The 20,930-nt window shown below is 50.7% G+C and overlaps 1 protein-coding gene across 2 annotated transcripts; it reads left to right on the top strand.

Annotated features, from left to right (window-relative positions):
- Positions 1–4,066: 4,066 nt before the first annotated feature.
- Emx1 (empty spiracles homeobox 1) lies at positions 4,067–20,522 on the top strand. 2 transcript variants are annotated; one of them, XM_028762498.1, is made up of 3 exons: positions 4,067–4,586; positions 10,052–10,236; positions 19,972–20,522. In XM_028762498.1, the coding sequence occupies exons 1-3, from the start codon at positions 4,067–4,069 to the stop codon at positions 20,137–20,139; spliced, it is 873 nt and encodes a 290-aa protein (XP_028618331.1). In that variant the 3' UTR covers positions 20,140–20,522. The 2 variants fall into 2 exon arrangements, with proteins under 2 accessions (XP_028618331.1, XP_028618333.1); XM_028762500.1 differs by having other exon boundaries at positions 4,166–4,590; positions 10,056–10,236; positions 19,972–20,139.
- Positions 20,523–20,930: the final 408 nt, after the last annotated feature.

The raw sequence follows: 20,930 nt of genomic DNA, 5'->3' as shown, positions 1-20,930 counted from the left end.
GTTTAAGTATGGTACATATTTACATTTTCAGAACATTCAGTTTGGGCCACCAACATTTTATCCACCTAATTAGTATATGTGGCTCCTGGCTTCCAAATTGGAGAAGACAGTTCTAGAAAGCAGCTAGCATTTGTTAAGTGTTTACTATGTTCTGAGCACTGCCCAGAGTTTACCATGTGGAGACTGTAACCTCTTAGGTCTCACAATAAGTCCAAGAGGCTACGCCTGTCATCTTCTTAAGCATGCATTGCTCTTGCAAGGACATGCTCGTAAATGGTTGGGAGGTTCGCAAACCACTTTTCTGCTGGGATTGGGTAGAAGTCTGACTGTGAGGATGTGAGGAGACAGGAAGTGAGAGAATTGGCCAGAGACTAAATTATTCAGAAAGTTGGAGGGTCAGCCACTTCTCCATCTACACATTCTTAAAACCCCAGTTCTTAGAGACAGAGGCAGGAGATTCACTTTGAGTTTTGGGGTAGCCTGGTTTACATAGTGAGTTCCAAGTCTCTGGAGTGAGACCTCACTTGTTTCAGAGGGAAAAACTGATGGTGGATGAATAAGAAGAAAAGTCAAGAGACAGAGGGAAACATGACGAAAAATCTCCAGAAGAGTGGGAGACATGAAGGGGAGGTCGGCTGGAGAAGAAATGGGGAGAGAGAGAGAGAGAGAGAGAAAGAGAGAGAGAGAGAGAGAGAGAGAGAGAGAGAGAGAGAGAGAGAGAGAGATGTGAGGATACCATGTTAGATGGAGTTTCCCACACAGCCAAGGCTCTGATGGAGAAATTACCTGGCCTGGCTAGACACTGCACCACTATCTTGAAGCTAAAGGGAAGTCTTGAAGATGCCTTATTAGCTTATCACAACAAAGAGGGCAGCTGCTACCCAGGTGACTTTTCCTCAGGGCTTTTATGGAGTCGGGTGTTGGCCCTGGGCACCATGTGTTACTGATTTAATATCTGCAGACTTCCCATAGAACCTTTGCCATTTACAACCTATGCATCCCAGGCAGGATGCTTGATCAAGTCCAGTACAAAAAGAGACTGGATTTGGTCCATGCCATCTCAGGGACTGAAGGAAGAGAAGCAGACAGAATAGTACAGATGGCTCAGGTTGGATTAACAGAGTAGGAGCCAGGATCTCTGAAGAAACTGAAGGAAAAGATTGGACAGATGTTGAGTGAGCTGAAACAGCCAGACAGATGTGTGGAATGTAGGGGCTTTAACTGTGTGTGATGGGCCTCCATCTCCTGCAGAGCACAACAGTTTGGATGGGAAGGGAGAGCACAAGATTGGATAAAGTGGGCAGCAGGCTGAAGGTGAAACGCAGGGGCATTTAGGTAAAGGAAGGTGGTAGAAGGAGAGGTATGCAAACTGTGGAGGGGCAGAGCCTCCATCTCCTGCAGAGCACAACAGTTTGGATGGGAAGGGAGAGCACAAGATTGGATAAAGTGGGCAGCAAGCTGAAGGTGAAAGGCAGGGGCATTTAGGTAAAGGAAGGTGGTAGAAGGAGAGGTATGCAAACTGTGGAGGGGCAGAGCAGGGCAGAGGGCAGGAAGAGAGAACCAGGTGAAGGTCAGAACTTCCATGCAAAATCCAGAAAGGGATGGAAGCCTTGGCTACTTCTCCAGCTGCTGCAGGGGAGTAGCTAGGAAGAAGAGCCTCTAAGGGGACCAGAAATGAGGAAACCAGGCAGGGGATTAATGCCTGCAGATGGCAGAAGGGAGTTAGCGAATTCTAAGAGAGGAATAGAGAGGGAGGGTGAGTGAAGAACTGAGCAGGTACTTTAGATGCAAGACTGGATAGTGAGGACAGTCCAGCTTCCGATCTGATTGCCTCCTTTAAGGAGTTCTTAGCTACGACTGCCCATACTAGACATGAGGGTAGAAGACAGGAGCCTGAGGATGACCTGTGGGATTCAGACCACAGAGACCGGCAAGGGGGCCTGTTCTGTCGCCTCCCCCATAGAGCCCAGCACTTGGTTGTCTCCCAGTGCTTAAGTCTAGACAATTTTATTCAATGTAACCTGCATTCCTGCCCAGACCCTGCTCCAGATCCCCACCTCTGCCACTTTAGTGACCAACAGACACCCCTGCCATGCCACCCAGGATGTGGCCAAGGAAAAGAGGGAGGGAGGGATTGGTCCAGAGGAAGCAGGAGGTGAAAAGTGACAGAGACAGGTACAGGGTTGGGGGTTCGGGAAAGCGTCATAGGAAGCAGGAGAGATCCGGAGAAGGCAGGGAGAGACAGGGTGCTTAGTGTGAATCAGGTAAAGAGTGGGAAACCCAAGTGTCTTCTGGCCCTGGGTCATCCAGGACAGGAAGGGCTGCAAGGTGCGGTCCCCTTTCAGCCCCTTCTCGCCGCCTCCTCCCCACCTCGCCCAAGGGGGCCGGAATGGTACAGGCTTGCGGGGGCTTTTCGGAGCAGTCGAGTGGAAAATAGACTTTAACCCGCTTTGTAGCTGCGAGGGCGCCCCGAGCGCTTCTCCGGACCAAGGCTCCCAGCATTCCGACGGGCCGCTGCAAGACCTGGCCTGGAGTCCCCATAGTCGTAGAGGATGTAGACCCCACTGCCCTTCGGGTTCCGGAGGCCCAGCTAGGAGGTGATAGCTTGGGTTTTGCTGTGGCCAGTTGGGCTCACCAGGGCACCGATTAGAAAACAGAATTCTCTCCACTCCCCAACCCCCGCCATATGCTAGCAAAGACTGACTGGGTCCGGAACCCCTAACTAGGAGCCCCCTTAGGCCACAGCACCCTGGAAGGTTGAGGTGGATAGATTGCAGAGTACAGGTTCTAATAGTTAACCACCCTCTTGCCCTCTAAGCTTAACGCCCGCCATGGAAACTAGCTTGAGCAGATTGGGACACTGTCCCGCGGTTGCAGGTCGCATGTCCAAGAGGCCAGGTTGCCACTGCCCCCCAAGGACCACTGTCCTCTGGAGAACCACGCGAACAGCAAGGCCAGCTTCAATTTAGGAAACAGTGACCCGAAGACCCGATTTCGGCTTTGTCGTCTAATACTGGAGCCCAAGGAAAGGAAATCGCTCTGAGCTTAAGGCCAAGGTCCGGTGGAAGATGATCGCTGCAGGGGTGGGGGGCTGCCAAAATCGCTTCGTGGGAACGCTGCGAACTGCTGCGGGAGAGCTGCGGAGCGATGAGTTCTGTGGCTCCTCCCCGGACAATGCGAACCTGGCCCCTGAGAAAAGAATGTATATTCCGTTTGAAGGAGTGTTCCCCTAATCCATAAAATGCGAAATTTCAGAAACATGACTGCAGCCTCAGAAAATAGCTCCAGAGGCTGATGGTGGGTGAGGGGGAGAGCTCCCTTAGGTTAGGCGAACGTGGATCAGGTTCTCTGGAGAATCTAGGCTGCACCCCAAACACCCATCCTAAGCTTGAATCCAAGTTCTCTAGGAACTGAAACGACATCCCAGAACGAAGAGATGGGGCTCAACTGAGGTACGCGCTAGAAGAGGATTTTGTATTTTTTCCCCTCAAGCTTAGGCTTTGTAGATGTCCCCCTCAGAGCAGACTGTGGTGGAGGCTAAAGGACCAAGTCAGAGAATCAAGATGCAGAGTGGAGGGTAGGAGGAGGACATTAGATCAAGCACCAATGTTCCAGTCCGCTTTTTGCCTCCGACTGGGGACCGTATCCCCACCCGCCATCCTTCGCCCCGCCCCGCCCCGCCCCCCACCTTGGGGCAGGTGAGCGGTGGCCAATGGGGGAGCGCGGGGCAGGTGCCCGCTAACTCTCTCCTCGCAGAGCCGCAGCTCTGGCCAGGCCCGAGGAGCTAGGAGGATCACGGGCGGTGGTCGGTCACAGCTTGACTAGTAAGGGAGAGAGCCAGGAGGACCGCAGAAGCGGCTCTCAGTAGCACAGGCAGCCCGCGCCCGGGTGTTTGCAGGGAGCTGCGTGCTGGGCCGCAGGGACCACGCTCCAGGCGGTGCGCAGTGGCCCAACTCGGTGTTAGGGCTCTCGCACGCCCCTCGCCGCCCCGCTCCTGGCTGGTCCGCAAGGGCCGAGCGCTGGCGGGTGGGCGGGCGGGGGAGGTGAAGGGTGCGGGCGTGAGTGCATGTGCCAGGTTTGGTGCACACCCCGCACGGCGGCAGCGCCGGGGCACCGAGCGTTCCCCAGAGCCCCGCTACCTCACTCCGCTTCGGCGGCCGCGACCATGTTCCAGCCCGCGACTAAGCGGGGTTTCACCATAGAGTCCTTGGTAGCTAAGGATGGTGGCACCGGCGGGAGTCCTGGCAGCGGGGGCGCGGGCTCCCATCCGCTGGCTGTGGCCGCCTCAGAGGAACCGCTCAGGCCCACGGCGCTCAACTACCCTCACCCCAGTGCGGCCGAGACGGCCTTCGTGAGTGGCTTCCCTGCCGCTGCAGCTGCGGGCGCCGGCCGCTCGCTCTATGGAGGGCCGGAGCTGGTGTTCCCAGAGGCCATGAACCACCCGGCTCTGACGGTGCACCCGGCACACCAGCTGGGCTCCTCCTCGCTGCAACCCCCTCACTCTTTCTTCAGCGCCCAGCATCGGGACCCTCTCCACTTCTACCCCTGGGTGCTTCGGAATCGCTTCTTTGGCCACCGCTTCCAGGGTGAGTGTCCACGCTGTGTTCGTGACCCGGGGATACAAGGGAGGCTCAGTGCGGCGGCGGGGCTTTTCAGAAGTTGTGGGGGAACAAGGCTTAGGGATCAGCCTTGACTGTGCGCAGGCGGTCCAGCCTGTGGTCTGCTGTGTTGGTCTCCCACCCAAGAAGTGAGATCCGGACTGCCAGGCTTTCCAAGTAATGAAGCCGGTTGGGACGGAAGGGTGAGAGCATCCTATGAGCTTTTTCAGACCCTCCTGTGGCCAACCTTAATCTCCTTTAAGACTAAACCAGTCCCATCCTTGAAAATGCTGGCCCTCCGCCCTTCCCGCGCCAGAGCTTTGAGCTGTGACCATACTTCGCTCTCTTGGTCACCACAACTCGTGGCACATCTGGGCAGGGGAAAGTCCACTCGCACTCCCTGGCTCTGTGGGAAGCAGGGTAGCATGGTGCGTTCACTCAGATGCCTTGGGACTTTTCTCAGCAACCTTGGCCAGACTTTTCCCAGTCCCGTTGGCCTCTCTCCGACCCAGAGTGGAGAAAGCTTTCAATAAGCAAACCGGCTTTCTTCAGCACTGACCTCCAGGAGCCCACCCGGCTGTTACAGCTCAGGACAGTTCTCTGAGTGGAAGTGGAGGAGGGGGGCTTTTAAGGTCATATCTAGTCTTACCCCACCCGTCTGCAACCGAATCTGGTTTGCTAATTAAGACCCCTCCAAAAGCTTTAAACACACACACACATCAGTTATCTGACTTTCCTAAAGAAAAGAGAGTTGTGTTCATTGCAGATAATTTTCTTCCTTGGATGAGTACTTTTCTTTCATTTAAAAAAAAAAACAGAAAAAGAAAAGATTGGCCTTGGTTCCTATAGCAGTTGCTCAGTTCCCACTGTGATATAGACTTGACCTACAAGTAAATTAAGCGTTTCATAAAACAGCAGCAAAAATAAGACAAGGTTGGCACTTTAGCTCCAGGAGCTACATTAAGCCAGAGCTGCACCGCCAAAGTGAATCTGTGATATAATTATTTATATGATAAAAGAAAAAAATTGTTTAGCTTTTAGGTATAGTCGCTTGATTGACTTGGAGAAAGCTATTTGGAGAGGTCCCCGATTTGTCAATGACCCCAGTCTCACCTGGCCACTACATACTACCCGAGAAATTCCTGTGTTACCAATAGTGTAATTACTTCGGCGCGTATTTCTGTAGGTACATTTTCAAGGCGGGAGCGGAAAAGCCTAAGGTATTACTGGCTTTAGGTCACATTTCCCGTCACTTAACATCAATGCTTACTACTAAAATGAGGTTTTATTCAAATTTAGCTAACTACCCGAGCCCCCCGGGGGGGGTCTATCTTCAGCTTCACGCCCACTGGCGGAGTTTTGATTCTTCCAGGATGTGAGCCCACGGCTCAAGGAACCTGGGTTAGTGAAGGATCCCGGACCCTGGAAGACAGGGTGTAAAGGGCTTCTAGCCAGTACCTCAGTCCAGTGTCTCAGTCCAGTGCCTCGGCATACTCAGGATGCTTCCTGGATGGGGCTTTTTCGGCCCTTAGTCCGGAATCTCACGTTTTTCTCTCCATCTTTCACACCTTTGGCCCCGCACGCTGATCCGGCTTGCCCGAGGCTGGAGGTGCATTTTGAGAGAGATCAGCTCTCGGGGCTCGGAGCATCCCCAGCCAAGCGAGGCCAATACATCCTCCGCAAAACCCTCCAGGAAATTTCCGCTGCTCTCTAAGCCATCGGTCCCAGCGGTTACGTAGTAGAGTTACACAAACGGTGGGCTTTTTCTCTCCAGAACCGCGTCTCCACGCGGAGAAGGATCCGAGTGTGACCGCGCTTGCGAACTCGGAAGTCCAATGGGTGCTGAGCAACCCTTTCCAACTTCGAAGTGCCGCGGCCCTGCAGCCCGCATCCCGGCGACGCCGCCTCTTCCAGATCCCACCGGGCCTCGGGGCTAAGAACCCAGCTGTCCCAGGCCCGCCGGCGCCGGCGCCGTGTTTTCTGGAGAACCGGGTGTCCGCGATGCTCACTTCAGTCCCGTTTTGATGCAAGAAACGAAACCCTACAAGAACGAAAAGGAACCCGCGTAAGCGTTTTGTGCGCAGCGCTCCCGGGCAACGCGAGCGGGTGGCGCCTGGAAGCCGCTTCTTCCCTAAGCAAAGAGGAAAAGCCGGGGTGCACGGTCAAGACCTCCGAACTGGGGGCCAAACGGGAAGAACACAGGTTGGCGTCGTTTCGGTGTTATTTCCCCGGGATCAAGAACTTTCTGAATTGAAAAGCTACGTCTGAAGGGGACTAAGGGAGACTCAGCCCTGCCAACCCTGCTGCGGTTGTGGGCACTAGCTTTAAAGGACGCCTTTGTTCAGGCAGGAGGAGGAGGGAAGAGGCTATCTCTGCTTTACTGTAGTCGACCGCTCCAGGTTCCAGCTCCAGGCTATTCCTCCGGGGCACCAGGCTCCAAGTCTGTAGCTAAAGCGGCCTCTCCATCAAGGACTGCAGCGTCAACCCAGGGCGCTTCGGATTCTTGCTCCCTTTCCGCAGCCTAGTTCTTAGTATCTCCACTGCTAGCTCCCAGCCATCGCCTTGCAGCGGCCTGGAGAGAGAGAATGTGGGAATTTTCACGTCCTAATGCCTAATTCCAGGGAAGGATGGGTTCATGTTCCTTTCCTACGGGTGTCTGAAACTGACACCTTTTCTCACAGCCTGAAATTACTTCGTCCAAATAGGCTGCACCCTAGCCTCAAGCTTGGTCTGTCCCGTGGTTCAGTCAGAAACTGTATAGGCTCCTCTGGAAGTGGTAGGGAGAGGTGGGCCCTTTCCCATGGGTCAGAGAGAGAGAGAGGGGGGGGTTCAGTACACAGACACCTCGACACCGTTGTCCTTACAGAAACATGTAGCCTTGATTAATATCGTCAGATGTTTGGTTTTGCGCTAAGCATCATTTTTCTCACTGAAAAAGGCTTTGGTATTTTGTTCTTTTAATTAAATGACTCGTCATCATTTATCAGTATTTTGGATAATTTTGTAGCCTCAGGCTTCCTTCATACTTGGCTCACGTAGACCCTATGATTCAACACATGCATATGAACACATCCTGGGGCACATGCTAACCACTACAGCAGGACATTCCTTCCGTTTTTCTGAACTAAGCAAGATTGGGGAGTGGAGGCAAAAAAGCTTTGGGTCAGGAAAGAGCTAGTTCAGGCTGTCCTCATTCTGTGGGGTTTAAACAGACAGGGAGAGCTTTTCTCCACTATCCAGGTGACTGACACACTCCCCAGCACCTCAGTGCAGCCATTACAGAACACAGCAGCAGAACCCAGTCCTGCTTTCTCTGCTTTCTCTGCTCCACGCTTCCCAGTACACCTCTGCATCCCCACTTACTCAGACCTGCGTGACTGTCTACACTGCGACCTCACTGCTGTCTAAGACAACTTAGTTGCCAGACAACTGAGCAACTGGGACCAAAGTCCATGAATGGGGAGACAGAAAAGCCTCTCCCCACAACCTCTTCTCTGGCTCATCTGTCCAGAGGAAACTCCCTTTGGGGTTTTACCTGGACTCTGAACAGTGTTGGCTTTCGAGGCAATTTACTCAATAAAGGCTTCTCATCCACTTCTCCTGCCTCCCCCTGGACTTCCAGATTGGTCCTCACCCAAGGCTTTGAATCTTCTTACCCACCCCAGGAGTATGCTTCTTATTTTTTTCCCTCTTACTCTCTCTGGCAGACCATCTTTCCTGACTGTCCCTTTACTACCCAACTGAAATTCCCCCTTCTTCAGCCAGGCCAATGGGGACCCTGGGTCTGCTCTTGGCACCAACCTTAGGGGGAGATGTCCTTCCTTCACTTCTCAGTGATACCCCCTGGTCCTGTTGTATAGCAGTGCAGATGCAGCCCCTTAAAATGTGTAGGTGATGGGAGGTCAATCTCAGACAACTGTGTTCCAAAGAAGATTCCAGCAACCCAGTTGATTGGCATAGACTTCCAAAGCCCAAAGACAGTCCGGCAGTTGCAACCAGTAGAGGGATACAGTTAGTCTACTGACTGAATTCAACAAGGACACCTCAGGACATGACTTTCACTTACATAGCTCTTTCCAAAAATGGGAGATCTCATCTGAACTATCCGGATCTCTGTCTTCAGAGTAAAACAGTAGGTCCAGTTGAGTCAACCCAGTCAGTGGCCATCTCTGAGGAAATTAATTGGATCAGTCAATCTCAACAGTTAACTCTGTCAAAACATCCCATCTAGGGCTCTGTGTTGTTGGGTCAGGGGAACTGATGCAGGCCCATGTGTGAGGACCTGTGTGTGATGGTCTCCGGGTTTTTAGAGTCCTTGAGAATGTGCAACTGTGTGAGGGCCCAGTGGGGGGCTCGCCAAGCCAGAGCTGTGGATTGAAACCTGCTCTGGATTTTATACTTCCTGACCACCACCCCAGTCTTATTCAGTCCTCTTCAGTGTAGGAGTGGAGTGTGGGAGCTTGGCCAAGGGACAGTCACTCTCTGAAATCTTATACAGTAATGGGAGGAAAAGACAAAGGGGAAGCTGGAGTGTATATTTACACACAACCATAGGGAAACAAATGTATCTGTGCGTGTGTGTGAGATACATATATTCAATCACATATATATCATATATATACATATATGTGTGTGTATATATATATATATATCACATATTCATGTATACAACATATACGTAAACATGTATATGATATTTACTTCCATGTTCTTTCAACTCAGGACTACTCAGTGAGAAAGCAGGAGCCTTCCCCATGAGAATGGCTTCCACTCTTCCAGCCTTCCTTCACAGTGGGCCTGCCTTCACAGTGTTTAAGGCCTGAAGGGCAGAGAGAAGTAGATTTGAGAACTCCAAGGTCTGTCTGCCTGCTTGCTTGAGCCAGCTTGCTTTCACCTCCTGCGTGGTGGAGCCTAGGCCTGCTGGCTGGCAGGATTTTTCAGCAGGATAGTAGTAGCCTGAGCACTTAGCTGCAGGAGTACTTTAGAGGACTTCTGGGTAGTCTTCCTATCAGCCTTGCTCTTCCCCCATCACCTTTCTGAGCCCTGTCCTCTTTAGCTAGTCTGGGGAGGAGACTTTTTTTTTTTTGGAACTAAATAAATTAAAAGATAATCAATCGTTGGGGCCTGGGTGGAGGTAGCACTATAATGGCACAGGAACAGACCTAAGAGATTTCTGTCATCCCTTGGTCTTTCTGCTGCCCCTGGCAACACTGGATTTGAGCCTGTTGGGCCCTCATCAGGCCTGGGCTCGCATCTTGGCTCAAGAGTGTATTCTGCTCGTGGTTCCCTTCGGGTAGCTCTGGAGTGAGGTTTCAGGGCAGCGACAAGGGAAATGGGAGGAGGTGTCAGGATTGCAGAGGTGGCAGGGCACCCCGAGGTAGAGGCCTGCTACTCATCCAAGCCCCTTCTCTCTATCCTTACCTGCGTGTGCTGCTGGTGCCTCTGGGCTGCAGCAAGCGACGTTCCCCAGGACGGGCTGCTTTTGCACGGGCCCTTCGCACGCAAGCCCAAGCGGATTCGCACAGCCTTTTCGCCCTCGCAGCTGCTGCGGCTGGAGCGAGCCTTTGAGAAGAATCACTACGTGGTGGGCGCCGAGCGGAAGCAGCTGGCAGGCAGCCTCAGCCTCTCCGAGACTCAGGTGAGCATTCTCCCGCCGCAGTCTCAGGGTGCGGGAGGTGAGCGGTTGGGTGCAGGTTTCTCTACTCCTCCGGTTCCAAAAGCCACCTGCGGCGTTGATGTCGCATCCCTGGAAACCTTACCCTTTCTCTAGCCTTGCCCTGCTAAGTTTCAGGAGTGTTGTTTTGTAATGAGACGTGGTCTCCCTATGTAGCCCAGGCTGGCCTTGAGCTCGAAGCTATCCTCCACTCTCTGTTTTCTGTGTTCTGGAATGGCATATATAATAAGTCAACTCGCCCAGTTTCCCCGGTCTTATAATCAGCGCTAGGGATCCCACCAGGAGCACAATAGGCCGGATTTGGTCCGTGGTGCGACGAGGCTGCAAAGATCCCTAGCCCCTCTCCAGTCTAGATGACACAGTATCCACAAGTCTGTCTTCTCGGCTCTGGCGAAACTGGGAAGACCTCATCTGACCTCAAGTACCTGTGGTGTCTGGGCAAAGAAAGCCAGTGTCAGCTTTGCAACAAAGGAATGAGCCATCGAGAGATCAGCTCCTAACTGGAGAGTGGTCCTGATCCAGGCACAGGGCATTCGCTAGGGTTTTGAGAACTGTGACTTATTCACCTTATTCACGGTTCACTGCCTCCAAGAGTGTCTAGGGAGCTGTCAGTAGACTTAGGCACGCAGGGCCTGTGGAGTGTTGAGGGGATGAACGCCATTGGTGTTGGGGGGGGGGGCTTTGAATGGATGACATTATAATTCCCATGTAGGGTTCAGTAATAATTGATTAAAGACAAAAAAAGATGTCTAGGGAACGGTAAAGAGGCAAACATGAGTATTGGGGGGGGGGGAGTAAGGACCTTGCCGTACAAGAGCACTGCGTGAAAGTGCCATTGAACATTTGGTCCATTCCTGTGAAGGAGGACCGAAGCAGCCGAGGGACTCTCAGCCTGGACTGCTTTCTAATTTAGGTTTACAGACCATGCCAGCTCTGAGAGCTGACCTCTGTCTCTGATGGGCTGAACCTTCAGCTGCTCTTTCCTCCTACGCTGCCCCTGCTATACAATTCTTTCCTACCACCCCTCTGTAGGTAGGAGTCTGTCGGTGCTCTCTTATTGGCTGCTGGGGTGACAGGGGGCACTAGTCTGGGAGACAACTCCTTGTTGCACCCCAGTTCCCTAAACTGATCTCACCCACTGGTCCTGGCATTATGGCTACAGTATCTGGTACCCCATATAACAGCTGAGTCAGGGTCTCCTTCCAGGCCACCACAGGACTGCAGAACCTGTGAGGTTTTAGACTTGCTAGTTGACAGCTCTTACTGAACAAACAAATTTTACAAAGCAACAGAGTTAGTTTTAAAAACCGTTTTTAAAGAAAGCAATGTTTAAAAAATAAGTTAATAAAATAACACCTCTTTTCCCTCCTGGCAAACAGTGCTTTACAATTATTGTTTAAAACAAGGTGTCAACTTAAGAATGGTGTTTATAATTAGCTTCATGTAAAAAAAGTAATATTTATTAAATGTTAATTACAGGAATGTAAGAAAACAAAACAGTTTATAATCCTACCACCCACAGATTAGCACTTGTTGAAATCATGTCATTGTTTTTAAACTTTCCATTTTTCAGCACAGTGAGAACATGTTTAATTAATTTTCTTTCAAACTGAATCTAGCTTCCTGTCAGTTTTAGCTTCTAGGTAATGCCAGTTCTTAGTGGCTAGGCTGGTTGTTGCTTTCATGTCTATCATGGGACATTTCTAACATGCCTTTAGAGGAAAACCAAAGAGAAGAATACAATGTGTCTGTTCTGCTAACTCTCACAACTCTTGGTTAATCCTTGGTTAATCTGGCTCTCGGGAATGGGGTTCTTTTTATGTATAGAACAACACCACCCCTCTCCCATTAAAGAATCCTGAAAGGACTGAGAACTTCCTTGTAGCTCTGCCTTTCCAGGTAAAGACCCTGAGGCAGAGAGGTGAGCCAAGCAGAGTGCCCAAGTCAGGCAGATGGAATTGAATACCCATCTGCCTGCTACGCACAATGGGCAGGTTGCTTGACCTGTCTCTCAGTTGTCTCTTCATCCAGAGAACATTTGAGGATTAGAGGTATCTTACATGAACTCATAACACCCATTCCCTCTCAGGTCCATTCTGTTTGTTTAAAGTAATCCATCAAATTAGTACCACAATAAAGCCCCTGCCTAGGTTCCCCTAGGCCAGCCACACTCAGTGTCATGGCTAGTTACCTTTCTATTATCCTTGTAACGTCTTACTTTGGACTTATTGTAGAATTAGCTCACCATCCACCCCTCAGTGGTCCCCATGCAAGCTTACCTGTCATTTTCAGTTATCTGCTAACTGTCAAGCATGTGATACTCCAGTCAGCTCTCTGCTTTGTGTTTCTAACATGATACCTACATTTGTCAACCAGGCTTCTGTGCTCCACCCCTTACATGTAACTGTCTTTTATCTAGCAACTTGTATCTGTCCCTGTTCATCAGCTCTCTCTTCAAATTTGGAAATTTATGTTTTCTCCAAAATACATGCTTCTCTTCTTAATAATAACCACCATGTACCTATCTGTTGATTATCTCATCCATTTTGTCTTCTTCTGTCCACCACCCATCCATAGAAAGCTATTGGCAACTAACGACATCTTTGTACCTCCCGACGTTTACCTATCATCTTGCCGTTTCAGTTCTGGCTCTGTCTTCTCCCAGGTTTCCACTGTCACATTACTGTGATTGAAAGAAATAAATGCCAGGGTTGTCCCCAGCCCTGAATTTGTGAGGCTCACCACCCTCTTTCTACTTCTGACTTCTCTGTACTCTGTGTGTGTCTGTTGTGACCCTTCCCCCATTCTCCCAGAACTCACAGTGTCCCCCTTGCCTTTCCTAATATGCATCACATTTTGCTATTGTGACCTAGTTACCTGTCATGTCCATATGTCAATCTGTAGATCAGCTGCATCCATCTCTCGGGGAGATCTTAAAATACAGGGATACCCAGGAAATGCTCTTAGGACATCCAAGATGCAGTCAAAGAGAGAAACATTTCCCACGGCTCACTGGGTAATTATGGTGAACAGTATAGGTCTGAGCATCTTGGTTCTGGGAAACAGAGGTTAAATGTATTTCCTCATGGGATCCAGCACAGTGCCTGGCACAGAGTAGATATATGTACTGAATAAAAGCCAGGAATGGGGTTACAGAGATGGCTTAGTGGTTATGAGTACTGGCTGTGCTTCTAGAGGACTGGGATTCAATTCCCAGTGTTCACATGGTGGGTCACAACCACTCTAATTCCAGTGGATCCAGCGCCCTCTTCTGGATTCTCTTGGAACTGCATGCTTGTGGTACATATACAGGTAAAACATTCATACATATAAAAAAATTTTTTTCCAGTCAGGCAGGCTGGTGTACACCTATAATCCTAGCACATGGGAGGTAGAGGCAGTAGTCTCTGAAACTCAAGGTCATCCTGAGCTATACTGAAGCTGACCAGGTTTATGTCAATCTGTAGACAGATTGAAACCCTGTCTCCAAACAACACTTAACATTCAGGTACATTTGCTTTGATCCCACACACTCAGCCAGCCTTATGAATTACTCCTTTGCCCCCTGCCCTGGGTGCTTCTTCACTGTTTTGCCCCTTTGGTTGTCCAGACCTACTGTCATACCTGATTATTGGTTTTGATGATACAAAGACAGGCTATAGATAAGCCTCAGAGGAGAGCCTGTGCTGGCATAGCTCCAGCTTGAGTTGTTGGGTAGCCTGAGGTACCTGGTACTGAGCTATATAGCTTAGCTAGGAGTTGTGTTCATGCAGGAATGACCAGGGAGGTGTTCATTCCAGGAGGTCGAAGGATGAACCCTGGGCCACAGCCAGCTCTCCCTTCTGGCTGTACTCCTTTGCATCTCACCACTGTGGTATAGTCCTGGGGTATGGCCAAGAAGCTTGCATTCACGTGGCTGCTTGGCAAATCTAGACCTAGGCCAAATCAGCACCTCTATCACCATGAGGGTGTGTTCCCACCATATGTGATACTGGAGGCTGAATTCCATGGACACCAAAAGGCCAAGTAATACCTCAATCCTGTTCTTGGCTAATTTCGTGTCCAGTAGCCCCTAGAATAAACTAGACCAGCAATGTCTCTCTTTCTTTTTTTTTTTTTTTAGATTTATTTTATTTATATGAGTACACTGTAGCTGTCATCAAACACACCAGAAGAGGGCAACAGATCCCACTACAGATGATTGTGAACCACCATGTGGTTGCTGGGAATTGAACTCGGGACCTCTGGAAAAGCAGTTGGTGCTCTTAACCACTGAGCCATCTCTCCAGCCCCAGCAATGTCTCGTGACCTTGTCTGTCTTTCACTTTTGCTGAGCTGTGAGAAAAGCAGGGCATTTGGTCTTGGGCCTTGGAGAGTCTTCACATAATGATGGAGGCTACTGCACATATAGATAAGTCTATACATGCCTGCAGGACAAGGATAGGGTGAGTAACTGAGTCCTCTTAAAAAGTTACAGCTCAGGAGGAGGGGGGATCAGAGCAGACCTGATAGGTGGGAGGTCCCCAGCTGGCTTCTGGCCTGGAAGATTTGGAAGAATGTGTAGGATTATAGGGTGGTGGGGGGGGGTGGGGGGACACATAACAAAGATTGGAAGAGAGCAAATTAAAATAGAGATGGAGGTGTTAAGACCAGATGCCATTTTGAGGCTTGAGAGAAGGGAGGGAAGGAGTTCTTGGAAGGAGTCAGGTATTTCTTTACCTACCTATGGGTTTTCCTCACAGACACTCAAGGTGGGTGCTTCCTGCCATGGAATGTCCTGCATCTGGAGGGACGGGTACGCAGGAGATATCCAAGTGATTTGAATTTTAGGGAAAAGTCAAAAGTTTGACAGTAACTCACTGTGGCTCTGGGATGACACACCCCTTCTTCCAAGTCCTGGCTCGGGCTTTTCCATATTACTATAGCCTAGAAGTCCCGTGTAGTGGGTGGGGTGAGGAGGAGCTAAGCAAGACTCTCTGAGATGCTGGGACACAGGCCTGAGAGGCAGATGAGTTTAGTACAGCAGGGGAGAGGGTCTAGGATGGGTGGAGGGAGCAGGATATAAGGTGGCTCTGGAGGAGTTGGGGTGACCCCAGCTTGGGGGAATGAGGGTTGATCTGACTCTGAGAGCAGGAAGTCTGACATGATCAATTGATAGGAAATAGATCCCCCAAGAGAGGGCAGGGAAGAGAGCAGGCTGAACGGTGGTGTGATTGATGTATCCAAGCTGCCGTCTATTCTAAGGACTTTCTCTGTGTCTGAGGCCGACAGACTAAGGAGACATGCTTAAATTAAAGCAGAAGAGAGCGCAGTAGAACATAAGGAGGAACTTCCCATGTCAGAGTTACAAGATCTTGACAGGGATGTTTGGACTTCTTAAAGCCAGGACAGGGTCCTCCCTGGAAAGTACATAGGCACCTGGAGCTGAGAGGCTGAGATGGGGGGAGGGGTGACTGAGGTGAAATGACCCCTCCTTTGTTCAGAACAGCTGATTACTCAAAAGTTAAGTGTGGTCGCCAAAACACTAACAGGAGCTGTTTTCCCCTTATTTGTAAACTCACTGCCCATCCACTCATGAATGTCATCCACTCATGTGTGTCTCCACCATAGCGTATAGTGATCTGTCCTCCGAGGAAGTGCTGTGTTGGCCCATTCAGAACAGTCTCTTGCTCTTCATCCTGCCTCACTCAAGCTGAACAGTGCCCCTGCTACAAAGGGTGCCTCTCCACCAGCTTCCTCCAGCGAGAGGTTAATGCACTCGCTCTTGCTTCCTTGTGCTCTTTCTGGTTTCAAGCTCCTGTGTGCAAATCTATCTAGTCCAGTTTTATTTCTGTTGCTGCGACTAAAATATCCTGACAGAAAAACAACTCAAGAGAGGAAAGAGTTTATTTGGTTACAATTTCAGGTTATAGTCCAACACTGAGGAAGTCAAGACAGGAAGTCAAAGCAAGTACTTGCACGTAGTAGGCCTGCTAGCTATTCCACACAAGGTACCCTTTAACCATGTAATTCACTGTACAGCCAAAGAAAGCATCAGGAACCATGAAGGATGCTGCTTTCTGGATGGCAAGCAGGATTGTGCTCACCTAGCTTTCTTACACACTTCAAGACCACCTGCCCAGGGAATGGTGCCGCCCACAGTGGGCTGGGTCTTCCCACATTAATCAACAATCAAGAGAGTTTTCTACAGACATGGCCACAGGCCAATCAGATTTAGGCAAGTCCTCAATTGAGATTATCATCTCAGAAAATTCTTTTGTGTGTTAAGTTGGCAGTTAAAGCTAGCCAAGATGGTTCAGTTTCTCCCAAACCAACTAGTGCAGAATTAAGAACTGATGCTCATGACAGCCTGGTCTACTTAGGGAGTTCCAGGCCAGGCCAAGCAGAACTACATAGTGAGACCTTATCTCAAAAAACCCAAAACGAAACCAAATCAAAACAGCACCCCTCCCCCCCCCAAAAAAACCAAACCAACCACCCAACCAACAACCAAACAAAACCCTCTTGCAAAAGCACATCCACTAAAGGGCTCTGTATTTTAGAGTAGCTCTTTCCCAGTCCTGTTTCTGATTCCTTCCAGCCCCTCTTCTGCTGATTCCTCCCATTTCCCTGGTACCACTTGTTTGCAGTACAGAGTTGGGTTACTCCACCTCTGTATATCTGGATGGCCATACCTGAACAGGCCTTCTGGGTCTTGCGACTCAACTCCAAAGCCAGAGAGGACACTGCTTAGTCTCCTGGAATCCAGGAATGTCCAGTCAGGCTTTCAAAGGCCAATAAGAGTTCCAGATTACATAACCCAGGGCAAAATGGGGCATCTCAGAAGGGCCTATCTGGCTTCACCAAGAAATTGGGAGATACACAGTAAAGGGGGATTCAGGAGATCACAGGAGCCTCTCCCCCAAACCACAGGGGTCAAGCTTGGTGGGCGGGGCCTCCAGCCAACATTTCTGGTATGTTTTAGGGGCTGAGAGAAGTGAATATATATTGGTGTCAGGGTGAGAGAATAAAAGTTAAGGGAACAGAGGTTTAGGGGTTCAGGTCCATTCCCTTCTGTCTCGTCCATGCATAGATTTTTGTCTCCCATGGCTGTGACCGCACCGTACCAACATTGTTCATTCTGGCTTTTGTTCTACTATGAAGTCACAACTGTCTCTGCTATTATAGGATTTATAAACAGCGTCTGGATACCCAGACCAGAGCTGCTCTGCAGAAAACATCCAGGCTGCCGAAGAAGAGGGCTATTCTGGGGGAGGGGGGATCTTTCTTGTCCCAAGTGCTTTTTTTTTTTTTTGAAATAGGGTCTCATGTAATCAAGGCTGGCCTTGCAGTCACTATATACTGGAGGATGACCTTAAACTTCTTATCCTTCTGCCCCCACCTTCCAAGTGCTGGGACTATAGACATGTATTATCACCTCTCCTTTGAGTGGTGTTGAGGTTAGACCACAAGGCTTGGTCTAAGCAAGTACTCTACCAACTGACCTACAGCTATAACCCGATTGACTTTAGTTCTCTTATGAAAACAAATACTTGGGATTTCTTTTGTGTGGTGTACCGGGATGCTGCCCAGGCTTGAAGCCTTGTCCTGGGCTCTACTCTGCCACTGGTAATTTTGTTCTTTGGGAGAGAGTTGACTGGCAAGGGGTAAGGGAGCCCCTGTCTCTGGGTGCTGCCCACTGCCCCTTGCAGCCAGCCCACTTGGACTTGTCAGATATGATGTCCTGTACACAGCTCTGAGTCATTCACAGAAGGCAGGGTAAGCTCATCCACCCACTGGCTGATGCAGTCACAATATGCTCTGGGGTAGAGGGCAGGAACTGGGCTGACCGCCAGTGGTGTGCTGAGAACACCAGGCTTAGGTGGGCATGGAATCCAGAAGTCCTGAGCTCAGAGCAGCCAACGTCCTTCCCTGTCTACCTGAGAAGAGGTGCACAGGCTAAAAGTTTGAACCCTGCCTTCGAGAGCAAGGAAGGAATCCCTTGTCCTAACTTCATTTGCCAAGGCTGGGTGCCTGGATGCTCCCTGGACCAGCTTTCTTGTCTTGAGCTAGTGGCATTTGGAACACTGAGCACCAGCATTCCCACCTCCAACCTAGTGGCAGGACAGATGGCTCTGGCTCAGTGGAGGCCTCTGTGAGCAGGGATTGTGAGGAGAACCTTCAAGGCCTCTATGACAGAAGAAGGGTGTGTGAGGTTGGCACATCCCCGGCCTGAAACCATCCTACAGCCAGGATACCATGCCCACTTCTCACCTTTGCTGCTATACACGCATCTCTCCAAGGGCTGCCTTCAGCCCTGCCCTGAGTTCTAGATCCCCCTCCAGCAGTCACTGCAGTTGCCAGGATTGAAATGTTCACCACCACGGTACACAAACAACTTACCAGTGCCGTCTGCATAGCCACAGCAGGCAGCCCCTGCTGGTTTTAAGCTGTGCTGATGATATTCTCAGGAAAACACCAAGACTTGCAACTCCATTGCCCCACATCCCCTACCCAAGGGGTCTACTGGCACAGGAGTCCAGGAGGTGCCTTGGAACAGCAAAGAGTTCCAAAAGCATCTCTCCTATGGATGAGGGGTGTGAGTCCTGCTAGCACCAAGGAGGATTTGGGCCTGACTGGCCCACAAGGCTGAGTAAGGAGATGTGCAATCAAAGCAGAATGGAAGTACTGAGGGTACACAGGGATCCACCTACAGGAGGATGTGTGGGCTGTGTGGTGGACACCCAGTAATGCTGGGAGGGATGATTGGAGCTAAGAGAAAAGGAAGGAAGGATGGTAGAGATGGAACTAAATGGGCCTTCCTGGAGATGCCTAGAACCACAGGCCTGTTGTGTCATCATGGAGGATGCTGTCCCCCTTGTACAAGCCTCATACAAGGCAAGGCTCCCTAGTACAGAAGTGGGGACTCCCTATGTTCAAATAAGCATTCACTTCTGTCCTCCAATTTTCTTCCAACTGTTCCTTGTGCGACCTGTGTCATCTAGATGGAGCATGGGGGTCAGTGCTGTTGGACCCCTGTGTGTGGGGTAGGGCCTCAGACAGAACTCTCATGAGGAGGGGATAGGACTTGTCTGTCCAAGGTCAAATGATCAGGGGCGGATTTTAGCCCTGAGGAGTTGGCACCTGAGGGACTGGGGTTCCCTACCACATAGCTCTGGCCTGAAGTGAGTAGGAAAATTTCACACAGTCCAGACAGCATGTGAGCTTACAGTATCTATTAATGGTTCTGGGATCTTAGATGTCATCTGGCTGTCACAGGCCATGTTCAAACCTCCTCCAGGTTATGAACCTGTGACTGTCTCCATGTGGCAGTGTAAGGCCAGCACAGGAGACGGAGTATGCTTTGGCCCCTCTGGCGATGAGTACATCTCTGGACATTGGCAAAGCCCTGGCCTGTTATGCTCTCTTCTGCCTGGCCACTGTGGCTGCAGACACCAGAGACTCAGCAGCCATACCTGCTCCTTTGTCTTTGAGAGGGTCTGAGAAAACTACCTTTATGTCTAGTCCAGTCCTTTCTCTGCCCTCCTCACTTGCATCTGAAGAGCAGTCCTCCAGACCTGTTGGGTGGCAGATGCCTGAAAGAGAACCCTGGCCTGTGTCGCCTCAGGTTCCCCACCTGACTCCCAGCTCAGCTGGAACGTGGAGGCCATCCTGGCTGCTTTGGGTGTTTCTTACCTGTGCCCCTCCCTCCCGGCCCAGGTGAAGGTGTGGTTCCAGAATCGGAGGACAAAATACAAACGGCAGAAGCTGGAGGAGGAAGGGCCGGAGTCTGAGCAGAAGAAGAAGGGTTCCCACCATATCAACCGGTGGCGTATTGCCACGAAGCAGGCCAACGGGGAGGACATTGATGTCACCTCTAATGACTAGGGGAACAATCAAGAGCCCACAAGGGCAGAGCATTGCTTGCTGCTGGCCAAGGCTCCAGGGGGCCCATGCTGGACTCTGGCCACTCCTTAGCCAGGCTGCAGGGAGGCCTCTAGTCACGGCCCCACAGGGCTTGGAGCCTGTGGCCATCACTGTCAGAGGGACAAGAAAATGGGCTGGCTGAGGCCTGGGACTGCTCAGCCTTCTGGTGGAGAGCCTGCTGCTCGGGTGGAGCGCCCGTCACTGCAGCCTCCAGTTGCTCTCCATGTCTCTTTCTTTGTTCTGAGACATTTCTGTTTTAATTTATTTTCCAGGTCCTACTGTAGTTCTTAGTGATCCTCTCATGCTCCCCTTCCCTATGGGAATAATAAAAAAATCTCTCTCTTAAAGACATAGCTATCCATCTTCAACCGTAGAGCCTGGGCTGCTGGGTGCTGGTTCTCAGTGTAGTAGGAGCTGGTCAGCAAGGGCGCTCAGGGCCCAGGAGCCTGAAGGGAAGCCTCATCCACATCTTTCCCAGCTCACGGAGGGTTAGGAAGCAAAAGATTCCTTACATCTGCAAACTCCAGGGGCTTCTCCAGCCGAGGAACATCCAGAGGGAAGGAGAGCTGGGGATGGGTTAAGGAGGTCCCAAGCCCAGCCCCCACACAGATGTGCACCTGTCCTGCAGAACCTGAGCCAGCTTCTTGTTCTGGTTTCTTTTTCAGACACAAGGTCTAACTCTGTTACCCAAACTGGCTTCCAAGTCACAGCAACCCTCCTGCCTCAGCCTCCTAGGTGCTGGATTGTAAGTA

This window comes from Grammomys surdaster, unplaced genomic scaffold (genome assembly GCF_004785775.1).
Source record: "Grammomys surdaster isolate TR1022 unplaced genomic scaffold, NIH_TR_1.0 133, whole genome shotgun sequence".
Taxonomy (NCBI): domain Eukaryota; kingdom Metazoa; phylum Chordata; class Mammalia; order Rodentia; family Muridae; genus Grammomys; species Grammomys surdaster.
The sequence above is the reverse complement of the archived record's forward strand: the minus strand, read 5'-3'. Positions and strand labels throughout refer to the sequence as shown.

Excerpts from the sequence above, each read along its gene's own strand:
- Emx1 (XM_028762498.1), top strand. The coding sequence starts at position 4,067 with ATGTGCCAGGTTTGGTGCACACCCCGCACGGCGGCAGCGCCGGGGCAC. Across the intron at positions 4,587-10,051 it reads CTTTGGCCACCGCTTCCAGG|CAAGCGACGTTCCCCAGGAC; the intron begins GTGAGTGTCCAC and ends TCTGGGCTGCAG. Across the intron at positions 10,237-19,971 it reads TCAGCCTCTCCGAGACTCAG|GTGAAGGTGTGGTTCCAGAA; the intron begins GTGAGCATTCTC and ends CTCCCGGCCCAG.